At 50.5% G+C, this 19675-nt stretch overlaps 1 protein-coding gene across 2 annotated transcripts in view; it reads left to right on the forward strand.

The window, feature by feature from the left end:
* The window catches only part of FAM172A (family with sequence similarity 172 member A), a 270181-nt gene extending 258777 nt beyond the window's left edge, over positions 1 to 11404 (forward strand). For both annotated transcript variants that reach the window (XM_055698497.1, XM_055698498.1), the window contains one exon: positions 10150 to 11404. In XM_055698497.1, coding sequence (XP_055554472.1) covers positions 10150 to 10292 — 143 coding nt within the window. In that variant the 3' untranslated portion in view covers positions 10293 to 11404. The remainder of the gene's footprint in view (positions 1 to 10149) is intronic.
* Positions 11405 to 19675: the final 8271 nt, after the last annotated feature.

Raw genomic sequence — 19675 nt, forward strand, 5'->3', positions numbered from 1 at the left:
CATTGCTGCCCTTCCTAGCTGCTCTGGGGGCAGGCGCTGCCATTTACATGGCGTTGCCTTGACTGCCTTGTTTTGGAAGCAGCAAAGCTGGGTCAGGTCATGCTCGTGCTGCTGTTAGAGACGTTCCTTGGGTGATTCACATAATTTCGTTTGCCTGATGGGTTTTACAAATCTGTGATATTCTTCACTGAAGTAAGCTGACATCAGCATTTTCTGATTTTTTTTCCAACAGTTAATTCTCCATCCAGATGTTTGATGGCACAATTATTATTTAGGAAAAAAAATCATAAAACACCATCACAAAGAGTAGTGGTTTTCTAAGCACCTGGTCCTTTCCCTCATCCAGTCCTGCTGTCATCAGTGGAACTACCTGCATAAGTAGAGCCCTCCCGAGTTAGCAGAGCTTGCCAGCAAGGGATGCACTGCGGGGCTCTGCCCTATAAACATGGAGAAGCTGTGGGATTTTGGAATAAACTCAGATTTAAAAATCAGCTCTTCAGTGTCTCGATTTAAATCGGCTGGTGGGTATTGCTGTGGCACGTTTTCAATGTGTTTAGATGTATTTTACAAACACTGCATGCTGGTTAACGCCGGCAGTGTTGTTGGGTGAGCTGAGCTCCAGCTCTGGCCCCAGCTCCAGTGCTGCTGTCGGTCTCAGCTGAGCCTCCCCGTCTGCGAGAGCGCAGTAAGGATGGCTTCTGCCTGAGAACCCCGCTGGACGTGCCCTCGCCAAGCAGTGGGGAGAAAGAGATGTAATTGACTGCTGGTGTGGTGCTGTAAGGTATTAAGATCTGTCACGTAAATTAGTATTTTTCAGGTTTATAACCTGTGGAAGCTTTAAAGCTTAAATACTTGTTTTTCAGCAGTCTCAGCCAGGAAGCCACGCGGATGTGTGTTCTCTCAAGAACTGTCAGGTTTTGAGCAGGTCAAAACTCACTTTGTTCAAAAGATAATTTTCCTTTCTCCTGGTTGAGAAAATGATGGGGTTTCCAATACTGTTTGTTTTATTTTATGAGGACTTTTTTTCTAATTCAGGATAGGAAAAAATGCATGTACAGCTAAAATATTTAGTTAGCTCACTAATATATCTTATTCAGACACTTCAGAGCTTCTGTGATGTACCCTGCAAGTACAATCAACTTTGCACGTTGCCTAAATAAAGCAAATAAAGTCATAGAAAGAAACAGAAATAGATAGAAAGGTAGAAAGAAACTCAAGAAGTTATCTAGTTTGTCCACATTCCCCAGGCTGTGGTCACCTATACCCATAATATTCCCGAGAGATGGATGTGTAACCTATTCTTAATTTCCAGTGGTGAGGTCCTCCATCTTCCATAGGTATGTTCTTACCCCAAAAGTATCAGAAGATGTAACTTGAATATCCCATCTCACATTTGACAGGTAAATAATTTTCATATTTGTCTTAAATCCAGGTTAAGGTGTAGTTATAGATACGAATAGATAAGATAGACAGACAGATAGATAGATAGATAGATAGACAGGCAGACAGACAGACAGATAGATAGATAGATGGATGGATAGATAGAGGTGTAGATATACATAATATAGATATACATGTAAAGATGGGGGAGAGGAAGAGGAATAGAGATATACAGATATATAGATAATATATAGATATTAATATCATTTCAACCCCTGCCTACTTATCTCTGCATGCTGCGCCATTTTAACATCAGTTTTAAAATCTATAGTTGTATATGGAGCACATCTATACTGGACTCTTCTTCAGGGAGATGGCTTGCTCTCCTGCGGAGATTCCCTATGTTTGAAATTGCTGCCTATGAGAGCGTCACCACAAAACACTCTGCGGGTCTGATTGAGCCGGCAAGGGGTGGGATGTTGTAATGCTGACGGAGCAGATCACCACCCAAGCGTCACATGGCATTTCACCGGGAGCATGCAGTCAGCGGCTTTCCCTGTAGCGCAGCCCTGAAATCAGCATCCTCTGCCCTCAAACTGGTTCCCTGGGAAGCCTCGCATGAGCTTAACTAGTGTCCTGCAGCTGGCTTTCCTGGCTGCCTCTCACTGTGTGGGGCAGCACTGACGTCCGGCAAGCGGGATATCCACACACGAGGCTCTGATGGAAGCAATCCCCCCACCTCGCCATGAGTTTGGGGGGATTCTTTGGTTTTGGTTGTGGTTTCCCTTTGCTTGGCACTCCTCAAATGTTGCCAGGGCGAAAGATGCATTGGCACATCTTCATCCCCATGGAGCGGCCAGGGTCCCACTGCAAATTTGGGCTGTCCCTGGCCTTTAGTGGGTGACCGAGGCTCTCCCTCTCCCCTTCCAGAAGCAGGGCTCAAGGGACAGCACCTGGGAGACATGTTCAGTGCTGCTGAGAACCCCCACTCTACCACTGTTCATGGAGCCCAGACCCGGCCCCAGCCCGTGGCTGGCCAGCCAGCCGCACGGTGTTTGCTGTCAGTGAGGGCAGACCCACATGTGTTTAACATGGGCAAAAGTCTTTTTGTGGAATTTTGGACCCAAGAACAAATGTGATTTTCAGGACTGCTTAACCCAGAGCAGCAATTCGGGCTGGCCCGCAGCCTGATCAGGGTCCTGCAACTCTTCTGTCTCTTGAAATGCTGCTTAATCAGCTTGCACCTTTAACTGTTTGTGAAACTTTTTTTTAATGCAGTTATGTGCAGTTCATATTACTGTGATTATTTGTATTGGTATTAATAGCAGTTCTGTTGTGGATGTCTGGTTCTTACTGGGAAGGCCCTGTAGCTGTACGATACCTTTTTTTCCCCTCCCTTTTTTTTTTTAATATATACTCAGAAGAAAATGACCTGACTTTTGGTAACCTGCAGTTAGGAGGGAACAACCTTACTACTCTTGCTTATTTGACCAGTTAGTGCATGGAGGAGCAAACAGATGACCCATGCTCATGGGACTGCCCTTAATATTTAACGAAGAGTAGTGAAAAATCACAGCTGTCTTAGCCTCCTGTCTCTTTCCTGCTTTACAAACCTCACTTGCACTGAGCTTTTGACTGAGTCTTTGCATCTGTTGCTTGCAGGACAGGAGGAATCTATTAAATATTTTGTTACCTTTTCAAACCACTCGCTTCTTGTGCTTAGTTTGTGTGCTGTAAACGAGGGGTGGAAAAAAGCTGATTGCAATTATGGCAGTTGAGAGGTAATCTTTGTTCTGGGTTGGTGGGAGTCTTGTTGTTCTGTTTCCATCATCCCACTAAGATATTAGAGATAATAAATGTCCAACAAAAATAAACACTGGTCTGTGTCACAGGAGATAATAACCAAGTCTAAAATGTCTTTAGTATGTGTAGTCTATCCTCTAGCACTGCCCCAAAGGTTCCCACAATTTTCCTTGGATGAATATTGCATGTAAACCAGCTTACTGTGTGTCTGAGCCCCCTTTATAAGATGCATTTCATTTCTTCAGATTTCTCTGTTTCTTCCCTCTTGGCTGCTCCAAAGAATTAATTTCCCTACACAGTTGCTTTTAGATTATTATCATGTCCATGACTCCACAAACTATTACTTTTTAGCCAAACTAAACACATCAAGGGTTGGGGGTTGGGGGTTGGGGGTTGGGGGTTGGGGTTTGGGGTTGGGTGTTTTTTTAATGTCCCCTCAGAAACCACTGCTTCCATTTCATTAATTGGTGTATGGCATGTCTCTTAATTTCACCTAAGCTTTTAACCTTTCTTTGCCATTGTGACATCTAGAAGTGCATATGCAGAAGCTCCTGAGGTCATTGGTTCTCAAAGCTCTTGAGCTAATGGACTCCTTCACAATTTTTCCTGAAGCCCTCATCCTTCCTGTCAGCAGTATTTAGTGATTTTAAGCAAGGTTGTTGGGGTTGGGTGTTTTTTTTAATCTCCTTTTTCCTGAGCTTTACTGGTGATGCTCTGAGAGCTTCTTATTGTTTGGGGTTTGAGACCTGGTGGTTTACATCAGCAGGCCAAAATAGTCACAACAGACACAGTAACTTCTTCCTGAGCAGATCATAGGATCCAGGAATTGTGAATGGAGAAACTTTATGAATTAAAAATGGTTCTGATTTTTAAACTAAAGAGAGTCTGATGTACTCAAAAGTTAAAAAACCAAAAAGTTAAATTCCTGTTTAGAAATAGTTTTGTGATACAGAAGTCATTTAATAGCATCCAGAAAGACGGATGCAGGAAAGGCAGCAAGTGCCTTCTTCTCACAGATTTGAACAGCATCATTACAGAAGGAGTTGCAGAATTACATATCTAAGAGTTAAAGTCTTACGTGGAGACCTTAATATGCATGTGTATGTAGATAATGTGAGAAAGAAGGAAATCTCCATTGATTCATAACTTTCCAGAGGAAAAAGCCTTTCTGAAAGGCATACTGCATGCATGTTTCTGGGTCAGATGGGGTTGTCTTGTTTGTTCATTTATTTGTGAAGAAAGAATTAATTGCATTGCAGAATTATGGAAATAAGGATTAAACACGTTCAGTAAGTTTTAACGTGCTTCTGCTCGTGCAGATGCCCCCAAAAGTCTGCATTTCACCCTTTGAACCAATTTTTTATAAGGTTTAGGGCCTTTTTTATTGGCATAGCTTAAATCATAAAAGTTAAAGCGATTTTATAATAAATTATATAGGTTATATAACAAATAGCTAAAACTCTGCCGTCGTTTGGGGAAACAACTGCAAAGCCAGTGTCCTGCCCAGTGCTGGCATCAGCATTTCGCAGCATGGCAGGGTCTCAGGGCAGACCACAACTGTGGGGACAGAAATCAATTGTAAACCTTCTGCTGAGCACGTCAGTTGGTGAAGAGCAGCAAGGCTCTCCATCCCAACAGGGACTAAGCCCCGAGGCGTGGAGCACCCTTAATGCATTTTGAATCCCGCACTATTTAAGAGATGAGCCACCACTTAAAGATGCAGACCCAAGGTCAGCTAATATCTGCAGAGAAACTTTTCAACCTGGAAACTTTTCTCTGCAGAAATATTTCAGCACGGAGGCTCGTATGGAGATCTCTCTTGGCTCCTGTGCAGCATGGGAAACCTTTGTCCCACACATCTTGTAAACGCAGCGGGGGGTCACCATTGTGCTGCACATCTTCTGAGCACCGCGGGAGGAGGCTTTTGTCCGGCGCAGTGGGCAGGCACCATAGGAGGGCACCTTTGTCCTGCACAGCTGGTAGTCGCTCTGCAAGAGTGAATTATGGGGATTGCAGAGCTCCTTCCCTCCGCAGACACTGTGGTTTCAGACAGAGGAGTGTGTCAGCCTCACTGGGCAAAGAGCTGCTTTTCCTGAGTGGAAGTGGAAAGGGGAGGTGGTGAAAACACATTTGCATACGTGTGTGCAAATGGCCACCAGGATCATTCACCCAGTCATGTTGCGCAGTCACCCCTGTGGACACTGATCCCAGTACCTTTTCCCCTTTTTTGCTTCGAATTTAGGCTGCCCTATTGAGGAAGCCTAAAATAATAATAATATGAAGAAGAAGAAGAAGAAGAAGAAGAAGAAGAAGAAACAATGCACAATAAACAATACACAATACACAATAACAATAATAATATTGCATAATCATTATCATTATTATTATTATTACTATTATTACTATTACTATTGCTGATATTATTTCACTGTCCCTTCTTATGTTTGTATTACCTCCTATTCAATATATCATCTGCTAATTAATCTAATTAACTAATAAGTGCTCTCATTATTCTTTCAAATCACTAATAACCCTGGTTAAAAGACTTGAGCCCTAATACCAGTCCTTCTGGGACTTCATAGGTATATTTTCAACCCCAGAACATTAATTATTAGTCTTCTCAAATGCTCTAGCTGCTTCCCAAGAAGTGTACCAGTGCCTGTTTCCAAGACGGAGGTACTGTGCATTCCCATAGACTCAGAGTTATGCCTTTCTCCAGCTGAAACATAGTGAACATGGTGAACCGTGACACTGTTCCAGATTTGCAGTAGTAATTGCAAAGGGCAGAGTCCCATACTGTGACTCAGCAAGGAACGGTGACGAGGTGAGTTGAGATGAGATGGTGAGTCGGGGACCCAGCCTGCAGAGATGCTGTGTGCACTGCGGTTGCTGGTGGACATGCTGCTCACAGCTGGAGCCAGCATGGGCATGGGCGTGGCTCCACACAGCTGGGAGCTGCATTACCATGAATCTCAAGTCTTGCAAGGTCTCCTCAGCTGGAGTAAAGCAACTCATTTGCTAACAAGAAGTAGAGATGACCACAGCCCGGTAGAGCAGTGATGGTCATAATCCATTGTAAGTGATTCCCCAGGTTCGCACTGACATCGAGTTGCCGGGTTGACCTCTGTGGAAAGACACAGTGATGGACAAATCTCCCAACCTGCTGTTTTTTGTGGTTCAGTGAAGTGCTCAAGTTTGTTTTTCATCTGTTCTTGTCAAATCCTAGCCAGTTCTGTTCTAAGGCTCTTGTTGCCCTAAAGGCACTTGCCATTTTTTCTCATGTTGGTCTCTTACTTTGGTAATATTCAAAGGTGAATTTTACATGTAGTAGTTTCAAGTAATCCTCTTTTTCTCAAATTAGCATTGTTTTTCTTCCCGCCTCCACCTCAGTCCTCTGGTGCCTACCTGATTGTGCATGAATTCTCAGAAATAATTGCCAGTAGTTCAGCAGGTTCATTAACTGATTCCCTGAAGATGCTCAGATGCGTGTCATCCAGACCTGATGATCTGTATATTAAATTTTTGCAAGTATTCCCTTACCTGATTTTTTTGTATCAACAACTGTATTGGCAAGTGTTCATTATTTCTAATTGTCAATACCTCTTTGTGGTGGTGGGTAAATTGATTCTGAAACTTGCTCACTGTTTATACTCATTACTCGTTTCACCTCACGCATTACTGGATCCACCTTCTCTTTGGAGCTCCTTTCCAGTGATGTTCTGTACTTGTTAAAATACACATTCAGTTACCCCTGCCTCTTTCCATGCTGGCAACTGGGAGGTTGATCTGCTTTTATTGCATTTCTTTCAGTTCTCTTTGTGGGGCTGGGAGCAGGGGGGGTTGAAAAGTTTTTTTCTCCTGCGACTGTAGCCTTAGTGTATTTTAGGATGTTCTAGCTGTCTCCCACACTTAACAGTTCTTATATGTCTTTTCATTGCAACATGCTTCTAAGATTTCTCAAGGAATTAATGTCTGAAACCACTATATGTTGTGTGACAAGCCATCGTTTAATACAGTATATTGAATTGTACAGTTTATCATCATGGCCGTTGAAATTAGTGAGCGCTAAGGGTATATATACCTCAGAGAACGTCGGCTTTAGTACAACTACTACTTATTATCTGACTCTCACAAACGATTCTATCAAAAAATAGATGGCCGCTGATGCATTTAATTTAGATTTGTCTACTACTAAATACACAATTGAGAATGCAGTCATCAATGATATTTTTCCTCTGGCAAAAAACGTATGGCCAAATCTGTCATCACCCTTAGGCCATAACTCCTCTTGCTTCCGTCTCATTTTCCAAGCCTCTGGTATATAAATCATAAATGCACAGCCTGTGCAATGTTAAATTTTTAGGGCTCTCCCTTTAGTGGTAGTTGAATGTGAATACCTAAGGACAAAATTCGACCTTTAAATGACTGTAAAGGGCCAAGGCAGATACTTGGCAAGCTTTTCTTATTGCAATATTAATCAAGCAAAGAATCATCATAATCCTGGAAACTAAATAGCCATTGTAGTGATTTTATCACCAGGGAAATTGTTCATCTGTCAGTAAGATTGTTACTAGGAAAGGGAAAATAGGGAGTGCTAAAATTGCTTTAGACCGCTGAATCATTGAGTCCCTCTAGACTCAAAGCTTGAATTGTTTTTTGAGAGGGGTGGGTTGGGAGGGGTTGCTACAGGAAAGCAGTAGGTTAATCAGTTTCAGTAACATCATTGAATGTAAGCCTGCTCTCTCTGGAGGACACGAGGAGAGTGCATGGAAGAAGGCAGGGTGGAGAAAGGGACAGGGAAGCTTCAGGAACTTACTGTTTTATCTTTTTTTTTGTTTCTGGATGGCCCTTTCACAGAGGAGGAAGGATTTTGATAAAAAGAAACGGGGGCGGGAGGGATGGGGGAACCAGCACAATGTTCACTGCCTATGTTTTCATCTAATTTAATCCAGTGGATATTAACGAGTATGAATACGATGGAGACAGAAGGAGATGGATGCAGGCAGGCAGGAGTGACGGAGACGTGTTTTGTATGGGAAGCATCCATGTAGGCCCCAGAAAGCCTCATGGGAAGATGTTTTGCCTCGTGGGGCTCAACATGATATTACCATGTGCTGCTGACACAGGTGTGTGAGGAGACCTACCTGCGCAGGAGTGTCCTTGGGGTGTGCTAGGACAGCCCATCCTTCCATAAAACCAGCTTTGGTAGGTGACATCTTTGCTGGTGTCGTTGCATGGTGGGAGTGGGCTATTGTAGTGTACCCAACCACGCTGTACCCTGAGGGACAGGTCTGGTTAGGCTGCAGGTTGTGCCGGAAGGGAAGCTTTATCCTTCTGCTGTGTTAGGAACACCGGTGCATAATGGATGACCCCACGGTGGGGCACAAGCGTTGGCGAGCATGGCTATGGGGTGGCTTTCGTAGGAGATGGGGTAGGTGGTCTACTTTGAAATCTACCTGCAAAGAGGGCTCTCGCAAGGAGGGGTGAATTCAGTGGTGGAAAGTATTTGTATAAAAGGTGCCTCTGGGAAGTTTGTGTAAGATGTCATGAATTGTCTCCACACGACGAACATGGAGCAGTGGGGGAAATCTGCGTGACACAAAAACGTCTCTTTGTGTGGGAAGTGGTGTCTTTTTATGGACAGCTTTTTTGGAGGAGCTTGTCTGATGGCTGCCTTTGAGGGAGCGGGGGAGGGTGATGTGATGGGTAGTGCCTCCATCAAAGACTTTCTGGAGGGGGCAGCGTGTTTGGAGCTACCAAGGACACACCAAGGATGGCTACACGGGGCTGAGGGTCCCAGTGGGGGCATGAAGATGGGTCTGTGGGTGACACCGAGCCAGAGCATCCCTCCAGGGTGTCCACCCCACATGCCTGGGGACTATCAGCCATCCCATGTCCCCTGGGGACCATCAGCCGCCCCATGCGGCATCCCTCTCCACCGGGCAGGCCACAGCCACCGTGTCCTTCATTGTTGTCACCCCCAGATTGTGATACTGTCACAAAACTGTTGCTAGGCAACAAATGTGGTTACCGGGTCTCAGCGAATAGCTGAAGGGGAAAGTGAAGTGTTGCACCATTGTAGAGTAACCATAGCAATGACCTACTATTACAGACTAAAGAATTATCATTAACAATGTTAAAGTATCAAACAGAGGCCCAGGATCCAGAGACTTCCAGGCAGCATCTCCGCATAATTGGGTTACCCAGGAAGAGGTCCCAACTCTTTCACAGCCCTTGGCTTCCTGTCTCCATCGTCTTGGTTTTGCTTTGGGGGTTGTTGTGGGGGTTTTTGTTTAAATAAAGCAAATGTACTATGTGTTGAAGGAGACACACATAAAAAACCAGAAGCACCCACCAAAGAAAGAAGATAGAGGTGAATCTGTGTGCAGAGGGAAGACACAAGCAGGAAAGGTCCAGTTTGCTGCCTCAGTGTCATGGATGGGCTTGTTGGGAAAGGGTGCATGAGTGATGCCTTTGTGTGATGCGTTGGTTGTTGTTCAGGTGTCCTCTTTTGGTTAAAAATGCATATGCCAGGCTAAAAGCAATGTCAAATGAAAAGGAAATAATGCAGAGTGTGCCAGCCCTGGAAAGCAGACACTTCTTTTTTTCCCCCAAGGTAAGCCAGATAGGTGAGGTGCTTTAATGAAGCTTTACTTAGCAGGATGCTTTGGGGTCTCACTCTCCCAGGCCCAAGGTGCGTTCAGGACCTGTGATCTGGGTGGCCGTGCATGTGCTGGTGTCCATCTGTGTGCCTGGTCTGTGTGTGCATCTGTGTCTGTGCACAGTCATTCCAGCCCTGCTGCCCCCGAGCTCAGCAGCAGAGCAGCCCTGACCCCTCCTCCAGGCTCCCCCTGGACCAGCTGCCAGCAGCTGGATGGCTTCCCTGGTTTCTGCATTAACACCCCTTTGAGCTGCCGGCAGCAGCAATACGACACCCAGCCAAACTGTCACCTTTGTGTTTTGCAGGTACAGAACGCCATGAACTAACTTCCTGGAAGAGTTTTCCATCTATTTTCAAGTTCTTCAGCAAGGCGATAGAGGCAAAGAACAGCTCGGTGAAACCAACCCAAATGCGGCGCTCCAACAGGATAAAATACGAAGAATTGTAAAAGGAGGGGAGGGGAGCACCACCATCACCACCAACCTCTTGGCTGCTTGTTTTCTGCAAGGAGTCTCCCAGCCCCTCATTAGATTGTTTTCTTCCTAGAGCACAGGGTCGTGATGTATACATCTAAATAGCGTTTTGCATTATTTCTAGATGAGTGCAACTGTCAAAGCAATATGGGTTCACTGGTTGTGCTTCCTGTGGGCTGTAACTTGGATTTCGTGCTGCCCATCAGCGCGCAGATTAAGGCTGACAGTGGTACTGCATAGTGCAGCATGGTGCAGCTCTAATTGCCCTGACATAGCCCTGCACCAAGCTGATGCCAGAATTTAACAGCTTCGTCGTGGACCTATCGCCTGCAGGATTTTTTGCTGCTTCCTTCTGTTCTGAGACAGAACAAAATTGGAATTACTCTGTTTTTAAAAGACAGTTTTTAACTCAGAAGTGCTAACCAGCCAGTGATTGTACACCCAGTAGCCTTCTCTTTCTCCGGGACCAAATGGGATCAACTCTTTACTCTCTTATTTTCTGCTGGTAGGAGGGTCCAAGAAGTTTGGTCCAGATTTGTAGGAAAGCCCCTTTGTTGTAGAGATTTTCTCCTCCTGCCGGATCAATGGCATTATCTGTCGATCTTCTCTTCCTTTTGAAAGCTCCACTTAAAAAAATGCCTATTCATTAACTGGCTGGATCACACTGTGAAATATGACAGGGAAAAAAAAAAAAAAAAAAAAAAAAGACGCATTGCACATTTTCCTGTTTATTTTTAAACGCAAAGATGCTTCTGTTTTCATATGCCAGGTTTGTAATGATTTGCCAGCCCGTGGTTATTCCCTTTTCCCTAAGCTCGCGGGTTTGTCCCCACTTTCCCAGGCGCTGGCAGGGACTGGGGGGGGGGGGTGGGGGGGTGGAGGGGGGGCGCTCTGCGTGGAGCCTTCATGCCACGCGTGGGGCGTGGGGGGGTGCGACAGCAGCCACCGCCGTCGCTGTCGGCAGCTTTTCTCCGCTAAAACGTCTGATAAGCGACAAGACGTGCCTGATAGCGTGCCCGGCAAGCGAGCGCGCTAATTAAGCTCCTTTAGTGTTGATGATGCTAAATTAAAGCGATCTTTTCTTCAACGGCTGTGCCCGCTTCGCCTCTGATGCTGTTAGTGCCGCGGAGGCAACCCTCAAACACACCGGTTTGGGACCCCCCAGTCCCACCCTTCATCACGTCATGTCTCCTGCCCCACAGCCGGGGGACGGGAGTGGCCGGGGGAGCGTTAAAACGAGGTGATGCTGGAGCAGGGGTACCCCCCTCCGCCGGGGACCAACGGCAGCGGTGGCCACGGGGGCGGGGGCTGCAAGGGGAAACCCAAAACCGAGGGGGTTTAGCCGAAATTCTCTGGCTGGGGGGCGGGAGTGGGACATCGCCGCGGCCGCGTCCCTGCCTGCTCGCTCCGGCAGCAGGGTGAGTGCTGCCCCACCCCACCCACCCCCCGCCTCATTTAAACTCTCCCCTTTCCGAACATCTCCCCCGCCAAATCCCGGGCGGGGGCGTGTGGGGTGGTCAGGCTGTGCCTACGCGCACGGCAGCGCAAAATCTGCGGCCGACGTTTTGTCTTCCCGGAGGAGAACCTGTTGCTCAGGGGAGAGGGCTGCAGCTGGTTCCCGCCCCACCCCCACCCACTCCCCCCAGCGCCTTCTCCTCGGTCACCGCCTTCCCCGTCGGAGGATGATGCTGCCCGCGACAGCCTGACACCCCACCCCGAGGGGGTCTGCAGCACCCTCCTGGACCCTGTGCGTTTAGGGGAGAAGGAGGCGTTTACATCGCATGTTCTGGGTGCCTGTGCTTCCTCCGACGGCGGAGGAGGCGGAGGCCGGGGGGAGGTTTGCCCCACACACACACAGCCGCTCTCCACCGCCGGGAAGGCGAGATGGGGTCTCCCGGGTGCCAAATGTCGCGGGAACGGATATATTTTTCTAAGTGTCGGTGAGAAATGAAACGTACAAAAATTTATACTGTAACGATTGCTTTTTTGGGTTTTTTCCTCCCAAAATCTTTTTCTTTACCGTGCCCCCTGCCCGGCTTGCGTTACCGCTTCTGTAGGGGGGCTGTAAAGCACAGAGGGGGGGGGTCCTCGCCACTGGTAGTGCTCTGCTTGCACTGAACAAAAAATAAAAGATGCTCTTTTCTTTCCACCTTGCGCGCTTCGTGGTACCCGCGCCGAGCTCCGCGGGAGCCGCGGTCCTGGGCCGGGGGGGGGGGGGCGGTGTCGCGCCCCGCCTGGGAAAACATGCGAGGGGTGCAGGTGGGCCGTACTTGCCAGCAGGTTTGAAAGGGGATGGTGTGAGCCCCCTTCCCCCAGCCCGGCCCATGCCGCCCCCGGTCACGCAGGGCTGCCCGGGGGGTGGGTGTGGAGAGGGTCCTCCGTACCGCGGAGCGGGCTGCGTGTCCGGCCCCACGGCCCAGGGATCGGGCCCTTCTCCCCGAGCGACCGTGGGTTACCCCTCACGTCCTTCCGCGGGAAGCCACGCAGGGCAGCGCGCCCACCACCATCCCCACCACACCCCTTCAGCTAATCCTAAACAATCTAAAAATACACCCTGGGAGAGGGGTTTGGGCGGTTCCTCGCCGAGAGGGACTTTTTTTTTTTGCACGGGGGGAGACACTGGGATTCTGCACAGGCTGCGGGAAGAGGGGACCGCATCAAGTGTCGCCTTGCGGGTGGGAGCTGGAAGAGAGGAAGGCGCGAAGTATCATCCCGGCGTGGAGCATCCCGCGAAAGGTGACAACCGTAGTCCTAATGCGGACTGAGGAAGGATGGATGTTGATTTAATTGATCCCTTTGGATCGATGTTCTTGAAGTTGCACGCCGTGATGTCTTTAGCAGACAGAGAGATCTGACATCAGCCTCACCCCGATTTCATCACGGAGAAACTCCTTGACATCTGACATCATGCAGCAGCCTGTGCCCTGGGTAACTTTGGAGCTGGGCGTGCAAAAGGGCAGGGAGAAAAAGGGGGGAGGGGGGTAAAGAAAAGCCCCCTAAAACCCAAACAAAACACACACACGCACAAAAAAAAAAAAAAAAATGACCCTAGGATTGACCTAGATAGGTCTATAGGAGATTCCCCCAGTTCTTCATGTCCTAAAGGCTCATGGCCCGCCTGCCCCAAAGGGTTGCACACCGTTGTGCAAGCCGAAATGCCAGGGCTGGAGCCACGGGCTAACGAGAGTTGTGTTTCCTCCCCAAGAAGGGGGCTCAGGGAAAAAGATGTTCCTCGAGGAAAACAACCAGCGGACACCCTCCCCCCTAAAAAAACATGGAGAAAAAAAAAAGGGAGGAAAAAAAGCAAATCCCTCATCTGCATTGTGCACACGTGGTGATACACTGGTTAGAGTCGTCGCGGTGTGATTCTCCCGGACTTAGGCAAAAGATGATGATGCTTTTCATGGGAATGCACATTTTTTTTCCTCTGTCTCCAAGAAACATCACTAATTGTTACGGGTTTGGTTTGGGGGATTTTTTTTTTTTCTTTTTTACCCCCTCTAGGAATTTCATTCAGAAGTACAAATGAAAAGTGTCACATCTAAAACTGCGTGGAGCCACATATTGCACCGTTCTCGAGTCAGCCAAACCAAAAATAACCTGCCAAGAATGTGTACATCCGTCGTACACCCGGCTAGAGCTACATCTTACAGAACTGAGGGATGCGTGTGTATGTGCCTGTGCACGCATTCGTGGGTATCTGGATCTCGCAGGGACGTGTGTGTGTGCGTGTGTGCCCGGATTATGTTGATGTACTCGACAAAGTGTGAAAAATGTACTTCTCGAGAAACTTGGAAGAAGATGTCATTTATCATTGTACCATCATAATACCACAAATTTTCACTTTTCTGTTCCATTTTGGATTGCATGTGTTTGTGAGTATTTCACTAGATCAGTGACAGCTCTTTATTTGCATAATTATATGCTCTGGTCTGAAGAGAAAACTAACCCCCAAATTTCATGGGTCACCAAACTGCGACAATCAATGTTTTATCACGTATGCTAAGCAAAACCTAAGGAGCTATATGAAGTTTCTTGGGGAGTTTTTGCTCCTCAGAAAATTAAAGATTTTGTGCCTCTTGAATAGATGCAAAATCTTTCCAAGCTCTTTGTAACTGAATTCCGTTTGAAGGCAAAACTAGAGATTAGCTCGTAGATCTGGATTTCAGACCCACTAGCATTCTTACTTCAAAGTGGATTCAGACAAGCAGCTTTACTGCATCTCTAAATTTCCCCGTCCTAAGTACTGTCCTTTAAATGGTGGCAAAAAAAAAAAAAAAAAAAAAAAAAAAAAAAAAGACAGTCACAAAAAAAGCAACAAACCAAAAAGTGGCCAAATATGATAAATGCAGACAATCGCCCCCTCTCTCATCAAGCTTGCAGTGACCAGTGGGTTTCATTTGACCCGTTCAAAGATTATTCTTTCTGTTGGGCGCTCCCCCCATGTCCACCCCCCGTATAACGACACAGATATTGGGCATAAAGACGAAGAAAACCATTTCCCGAGCTGCAGGATTTATTCTGGTCCATCAGTTGCACAATAACCGCACGCTCCAGTTATGACACACACACTTCAAGTTTCCCTCTCGATCAAAACGCCTTGTTACGAGGAGGAAGGGACCTGGGTGATGGGAACTGACCGGCGGTGGAGAACCTCATCCTCCATCCGCACCCGTACCGCTGGAAATGTTTATCTCTTGCTTTGAGTCGATTTAAAATAAAATAAAAGTATTCACGCAGACTTTGGGAGGACCTCTCGGGCGTGTAGGTGAGCTGCAGATCCCGGGGGACATGCCACCCGGATTTAACTCCGCTGAAAAGAACCCAAACGCTTCTTTGGTCGCCAACCCGTGACCTTGCCGTGGGAAGTCCCCACGGCTCGCAGCCTTGCACTCGGGTCCCTCTGATCTCTTGGGAAGGAGAAAGTTTTTTAAAGGAGCTTTAAAAGACCACAATCATCTTCTGAGCCCGCGGCGGGGAGAGCAGCGCACCTCAGGACCGCGCAGCCCCACGGCACCGCGTGGGCTGCGGGTCCGGGGGCAACAAGCGTTTCTACAGTCCTATCGGGTTGGTTTGGGTTTGGGGTTTTAGTTTGAGTTTGGTGGTTTTTCTTTCTTTAACATCCACCCGGGAAGCCTTTCCTGGGGGAAGTGGGCTTCCAGCACAGACTGGCACCCGCGAAGTTTGCGGGAGTTAAGTGGGGACGTTTTGACTACTCAGTGATGCTCAAACGCCCGCTCCAGGCAGACGCCAGCCTCGCACCTCCTCCTCGCCTTGCAGGAACAGGGTGAAACACGAGTGGGAAATAAAAATAGTGCTAGGAGTCCAGGGTCTCTTCACCGACCTCGTCTGGCTGCCGGCGCGGGGACCCGGGGGATGTGGGGACCCGGGGGGATGCGGGTCCCGGAGGATGCAGGGTCCCGGGGCATGTGGGATCCTGCGGGGCCAGGGGCCGCCAGGCGCTAGCAGCTCCCTCCGGGAAGACCCCGCTCCTAGGCATCCCCTACCCGTCGGCGGGTTGAACTGAGCTACTTAAATGCCCGCTCCCCGCCCCCCCCCCCCCCCCCCCCCCCACTCCCCGCACCCCTCAACCGGCGCCAAGTAAATATGAGTATTTCCGGGGGACGGTTCTGAGGGCTGGTTCATCCCGGCGGAGACAATAGCATCAGTTATTTCCCACTAAATGCGGCGCAGGAGAGAGCTGGCCCCTCTGAGGAAAGGCCTGGGTCGTCTCCTTTTGTCGTTTCCATTTCACTTTACTCACGCCCTACCTAATCCCCTAATGCTTAGTAAAGGACTCTCTCCAGACTTCTGCCTTCAAACTCCTTCTTTAAAGCTGCTATCTCTGACACAATTAGATAAATAACCTTCCCTCTCATCTCCCCTCCTCCCGGGACCATTTTACGCCTTCTCTGTCTAAGCTTGACTCGCCAAACGATGAGATACTGTTTTGTTTTCTATAGTAAAGTCCTTGATCTGAAAGGGTCCTCTGTGCGTCCCTGCCACACGCAGGTACAAAAATGACGCCCTCCCCGACACGATGCCCGGTCCTGCTCGCCTGCGTTTTGCGCGGAACTTGTAAATACTGATCTGGGGGTCCGCAGCCGGCGGCAAGGCAGGCGCAGCCAGCTCGCCGGTTGCTCTCGCCAGCTTTCCCTGCTCCTCCGCCCCTTTCCCGCACGCCCAGCTTCCACCTTCTTCCCCACCGGGTTTCCTCGCTAAATTCACTCCAAGTCCAGCCTTTGTTTCCTTCTGAGATCGGGGGGCTGGCTGGGGGAGGTCTGCCCCTCACACGCACACTATATGCACACTTCAGATGTCTTTTTTGATGATGATGATGATGATGATGATGGTGCTGCTTTGGATTTAAAGTGGTTTCCTTTGTACTTTCTGCCAATTTAGTGTGTGTCCTCCCTTTGGGGGGGCGATAGGGAGTGGTGGGGGCCAACAGCGCCAGAACTACGAGGGCTGGGCGCTGCGGGTGAGGGTGCACGTGGCCTGTCGCCGTGTCCCCCGTGGGCTCCCCACGCCAGCTACTAAGTCAGATCAAAGCCAGGACCGTTCCCTAAAAGCGGTCGGGGCAGGGACCACGGGGCAGGATGCCGCCCTTCCCAGGGGGTCTCGAAGTACCCCCCTCCCCATCCCTCCCATTCACAACCCTCCCCCCCCGCGGCCTCCCCGGGCGGCGGCGGGGCCCGGCGCGCTCTGGGAGGGCCCAGCACCATGGACAGCGCCGCCGCCGCCGCCGGGGCTCGGGGGGTCCCAGCACCCCCCACCACCCCCCGCCGCCGCCCCCCGGGGGGCCGCTCCCAGCCCTCTCGCCCCCGGCATCACTCAGGCCCGAAAAGCATCTTCCAGTAGTGTCGGGACCTCTCTTTCCCGCCGGGAGATCCGCCACCGCCCCCCTGGGGCGTCCCACTAGGAGGGGTCGTGGCGGCGGGTGGAGGGTGCCGTACGCAGCTGCTTGGTCACTTGGCTGTCGCGACACACCTAGAGCCTCGAGGATAGCAGGGAGAAGCTCTTCGCCCGCCGGTGGGTCCCAGGCAGGGAAAAAACAGAGGAAGGGGAAAGAAAAAGAGAAAGAAAGAAAAAAAAAAAAAAGAAAAGTTAATTCCTCCGTGCACACCCCTCGGTGCAGCTCGCCTCTCGGGTGGCGGCAGAAGCGGGGGGTGTCAGAGCTGTCCCGGGGCTGGGTGAGCATCCCTCGGCCCCGACGGAGCGCAGCCGCGATGCACAACCCCCCGCCCGCCCCCGCCGCCCCGCTCCGGTAAGACACGGAGCGCCGGTTCCCCGGGCCCAGCGCAGCGCACCCGATTACGGGCACTGTCCCTGGAGGGGGCCGGCGTGGGGCCCCCGCGTCTCAGCGTACCCCTCTCGGGCCATCTCCCGAGCCAGGGCCGGCTGGGGGTGCTGGGAGCCGGGAATCCGTTTGCGCTGTCCCCCCGCAACCCCGCCGCCGCGGCTGGCCGGGGGCCGCCGGGCTGGTCGCCGTCCCCTTGTCGTTTGGGGGCTCTCCGGGGGGTGATCTCGAGGTAACCTCCGACTCCCCCCGGCCAGACTCAAGCCACCACCGACCCAGGCTTCCTCGGAGGGCTGCGGGCTGCCCCCGGAGGCCGGGACCCGCAGCAGAGGCATCGGGGGTATTTGTGTTGCTGCCCCCGCTGCGGGAGGGTCCGGGGCGTTTTGGCTGCACAGACCCCCTCCCCGGCTCCCCACCGCGCAGGGGGCCTGGCCCAACGACTTCGGCACGGGAAGAGACTCCTGCATCAAAGGCTTCGCCACACGCGTACGAAACCGAAGGTTTAAATATTTTGCAGCGCTGAATATTCACCTAGAACGGCTTATTTTTCCTTTCGTTTTCTTATCCTTCTTTCTTTTTTTTTTTCTCCTTTCTCTCTTTCTTTCTTGCTTTTCTTTCTTTCTTTTTTTTTTTTTTTTTCTAGGGTAGATGGTGACAGAGCTGGCTACCACTCTGCGCCTTTACTGTGGTCAAGAAAAAAGGACCCCCAGATCTCCAGCGCGCCCTGGGCTCTCCGAGCGCTTTGCCGGCAAATGCAAACGATGGACTTTCGTTAGGATCCGCCCCAACTTTTGGGATTTTGTCCCAAACTGCCCAGATTTAGTTGCGTTTCCTGGTGGTTTGAGGTTTGGGGGGGGGGTTGGATTTCTTTTTTTTTTTTTTTTTTTTTTTTGGTAGGATCTCTATTACTGTCTCCCTTCCCGGGACCGGGTCCGCCTCTGCCTTTTGCCCCACGCCGGTGGAGCCGCCGGCGCCGGCCGCCCTCCCCGCGTGCCCCTGCGCTACCCACCCGCCCCGCGGAGCCCCGCGCCCCTGGCCACGCTCTGCGGGAAGGAGACGGGCGTTCAAACGCGTTTTTCCCCGCTTGGGATCCCCTCCGCCTGGGGAGCACAGAAAGTTTCCCGTAAGAATAGAGCAAATGTATTTTTATTTCCCTTTTCGGAGACTTCGCCCCTCCTTCCCTTTGGAGAGAAATAAACAAATCTTCCCCAGCCCGAGGAGGAGTCCCGAGACCTTCTCTGCGCTTTCCTCGCCCTCTCTTCCTGTAAACCTTCAAAGTCGTTTGAAATGACTTTTCCTGTCTTTCGGCCATTTATCAATGTCACATCCACGCTGCCTGCTCCGGGGGAGGCAGGTCCCCGCGCGTCACCGGTCCCGCGCGGGGGCAGGGACCCTCCTCCCCCTCCCGCTGCCCACTGACCCACCCTCCACCCTTTCCCCCTCGGCCCCCCCAGTACGGCCTTGGGCGACCAGCCCTGACTTCGGGAGGGATTTTGTCCTGTCGCTGGGTCGCGACGTGCTGTGTCTCCCGGGCGAGCTGGGATGCCCCGGCCACTCACCTCCCGCCCGGGGAGAGCAGAGGGGACCTCGGCCGGGAAAAGGTGGGGGCGGGGAGAAGAGGGGGCAAACTCCAGGGAGGGGGGAGCTGGGGACGTAGCCCTCTTCCTGAGAGTCCACTCCTCGCCGCAGTCTTCCTCAGCGACGGGAGCGCTAACTAACGCTGCCGTGAGAATTTTGCGCTCCGGAAGGAAGCGAGAGAAGGAAAAGAAAAGCAAATCCAAACTCCTAAGGTGTTGACAATCCTTCGGGAAACGGGGGGGTCGCTTGTCTGGCGTGACACCCCCGGTGAGGGGGGGGGGCTGTCCTGGCTGTCGGGCAGCCATCGGCCCCCGGCGGGGAGCGCTGGGGCGGTCGGCGACCGGGGAAGCACCGAGCCCTCTCCTGTTTCTTCCCTGAAACGAATACCTGGCCGAGCTTGGCTGGCGAGGAATTCCAAACTCAGGGCAGGTACATCTTCGACAGAAGGGCAATTGTTACGACTCCCTTCCCAGCTAGATG

The sequence above is a fragment of the Falco cherrug genome, chromosome Z (assembly GCF_023634085.1).
Source record: "Falco cherrug isolate bFalChe1 chromosome Z, bFalChe1.pri, whole genome shotgun sequence".
Lineage (NCBI taxonomy): Eukaryota > Metazoa > Chordata > Aves > Falconiformes > Falconidae > Falco > Falco cherrug.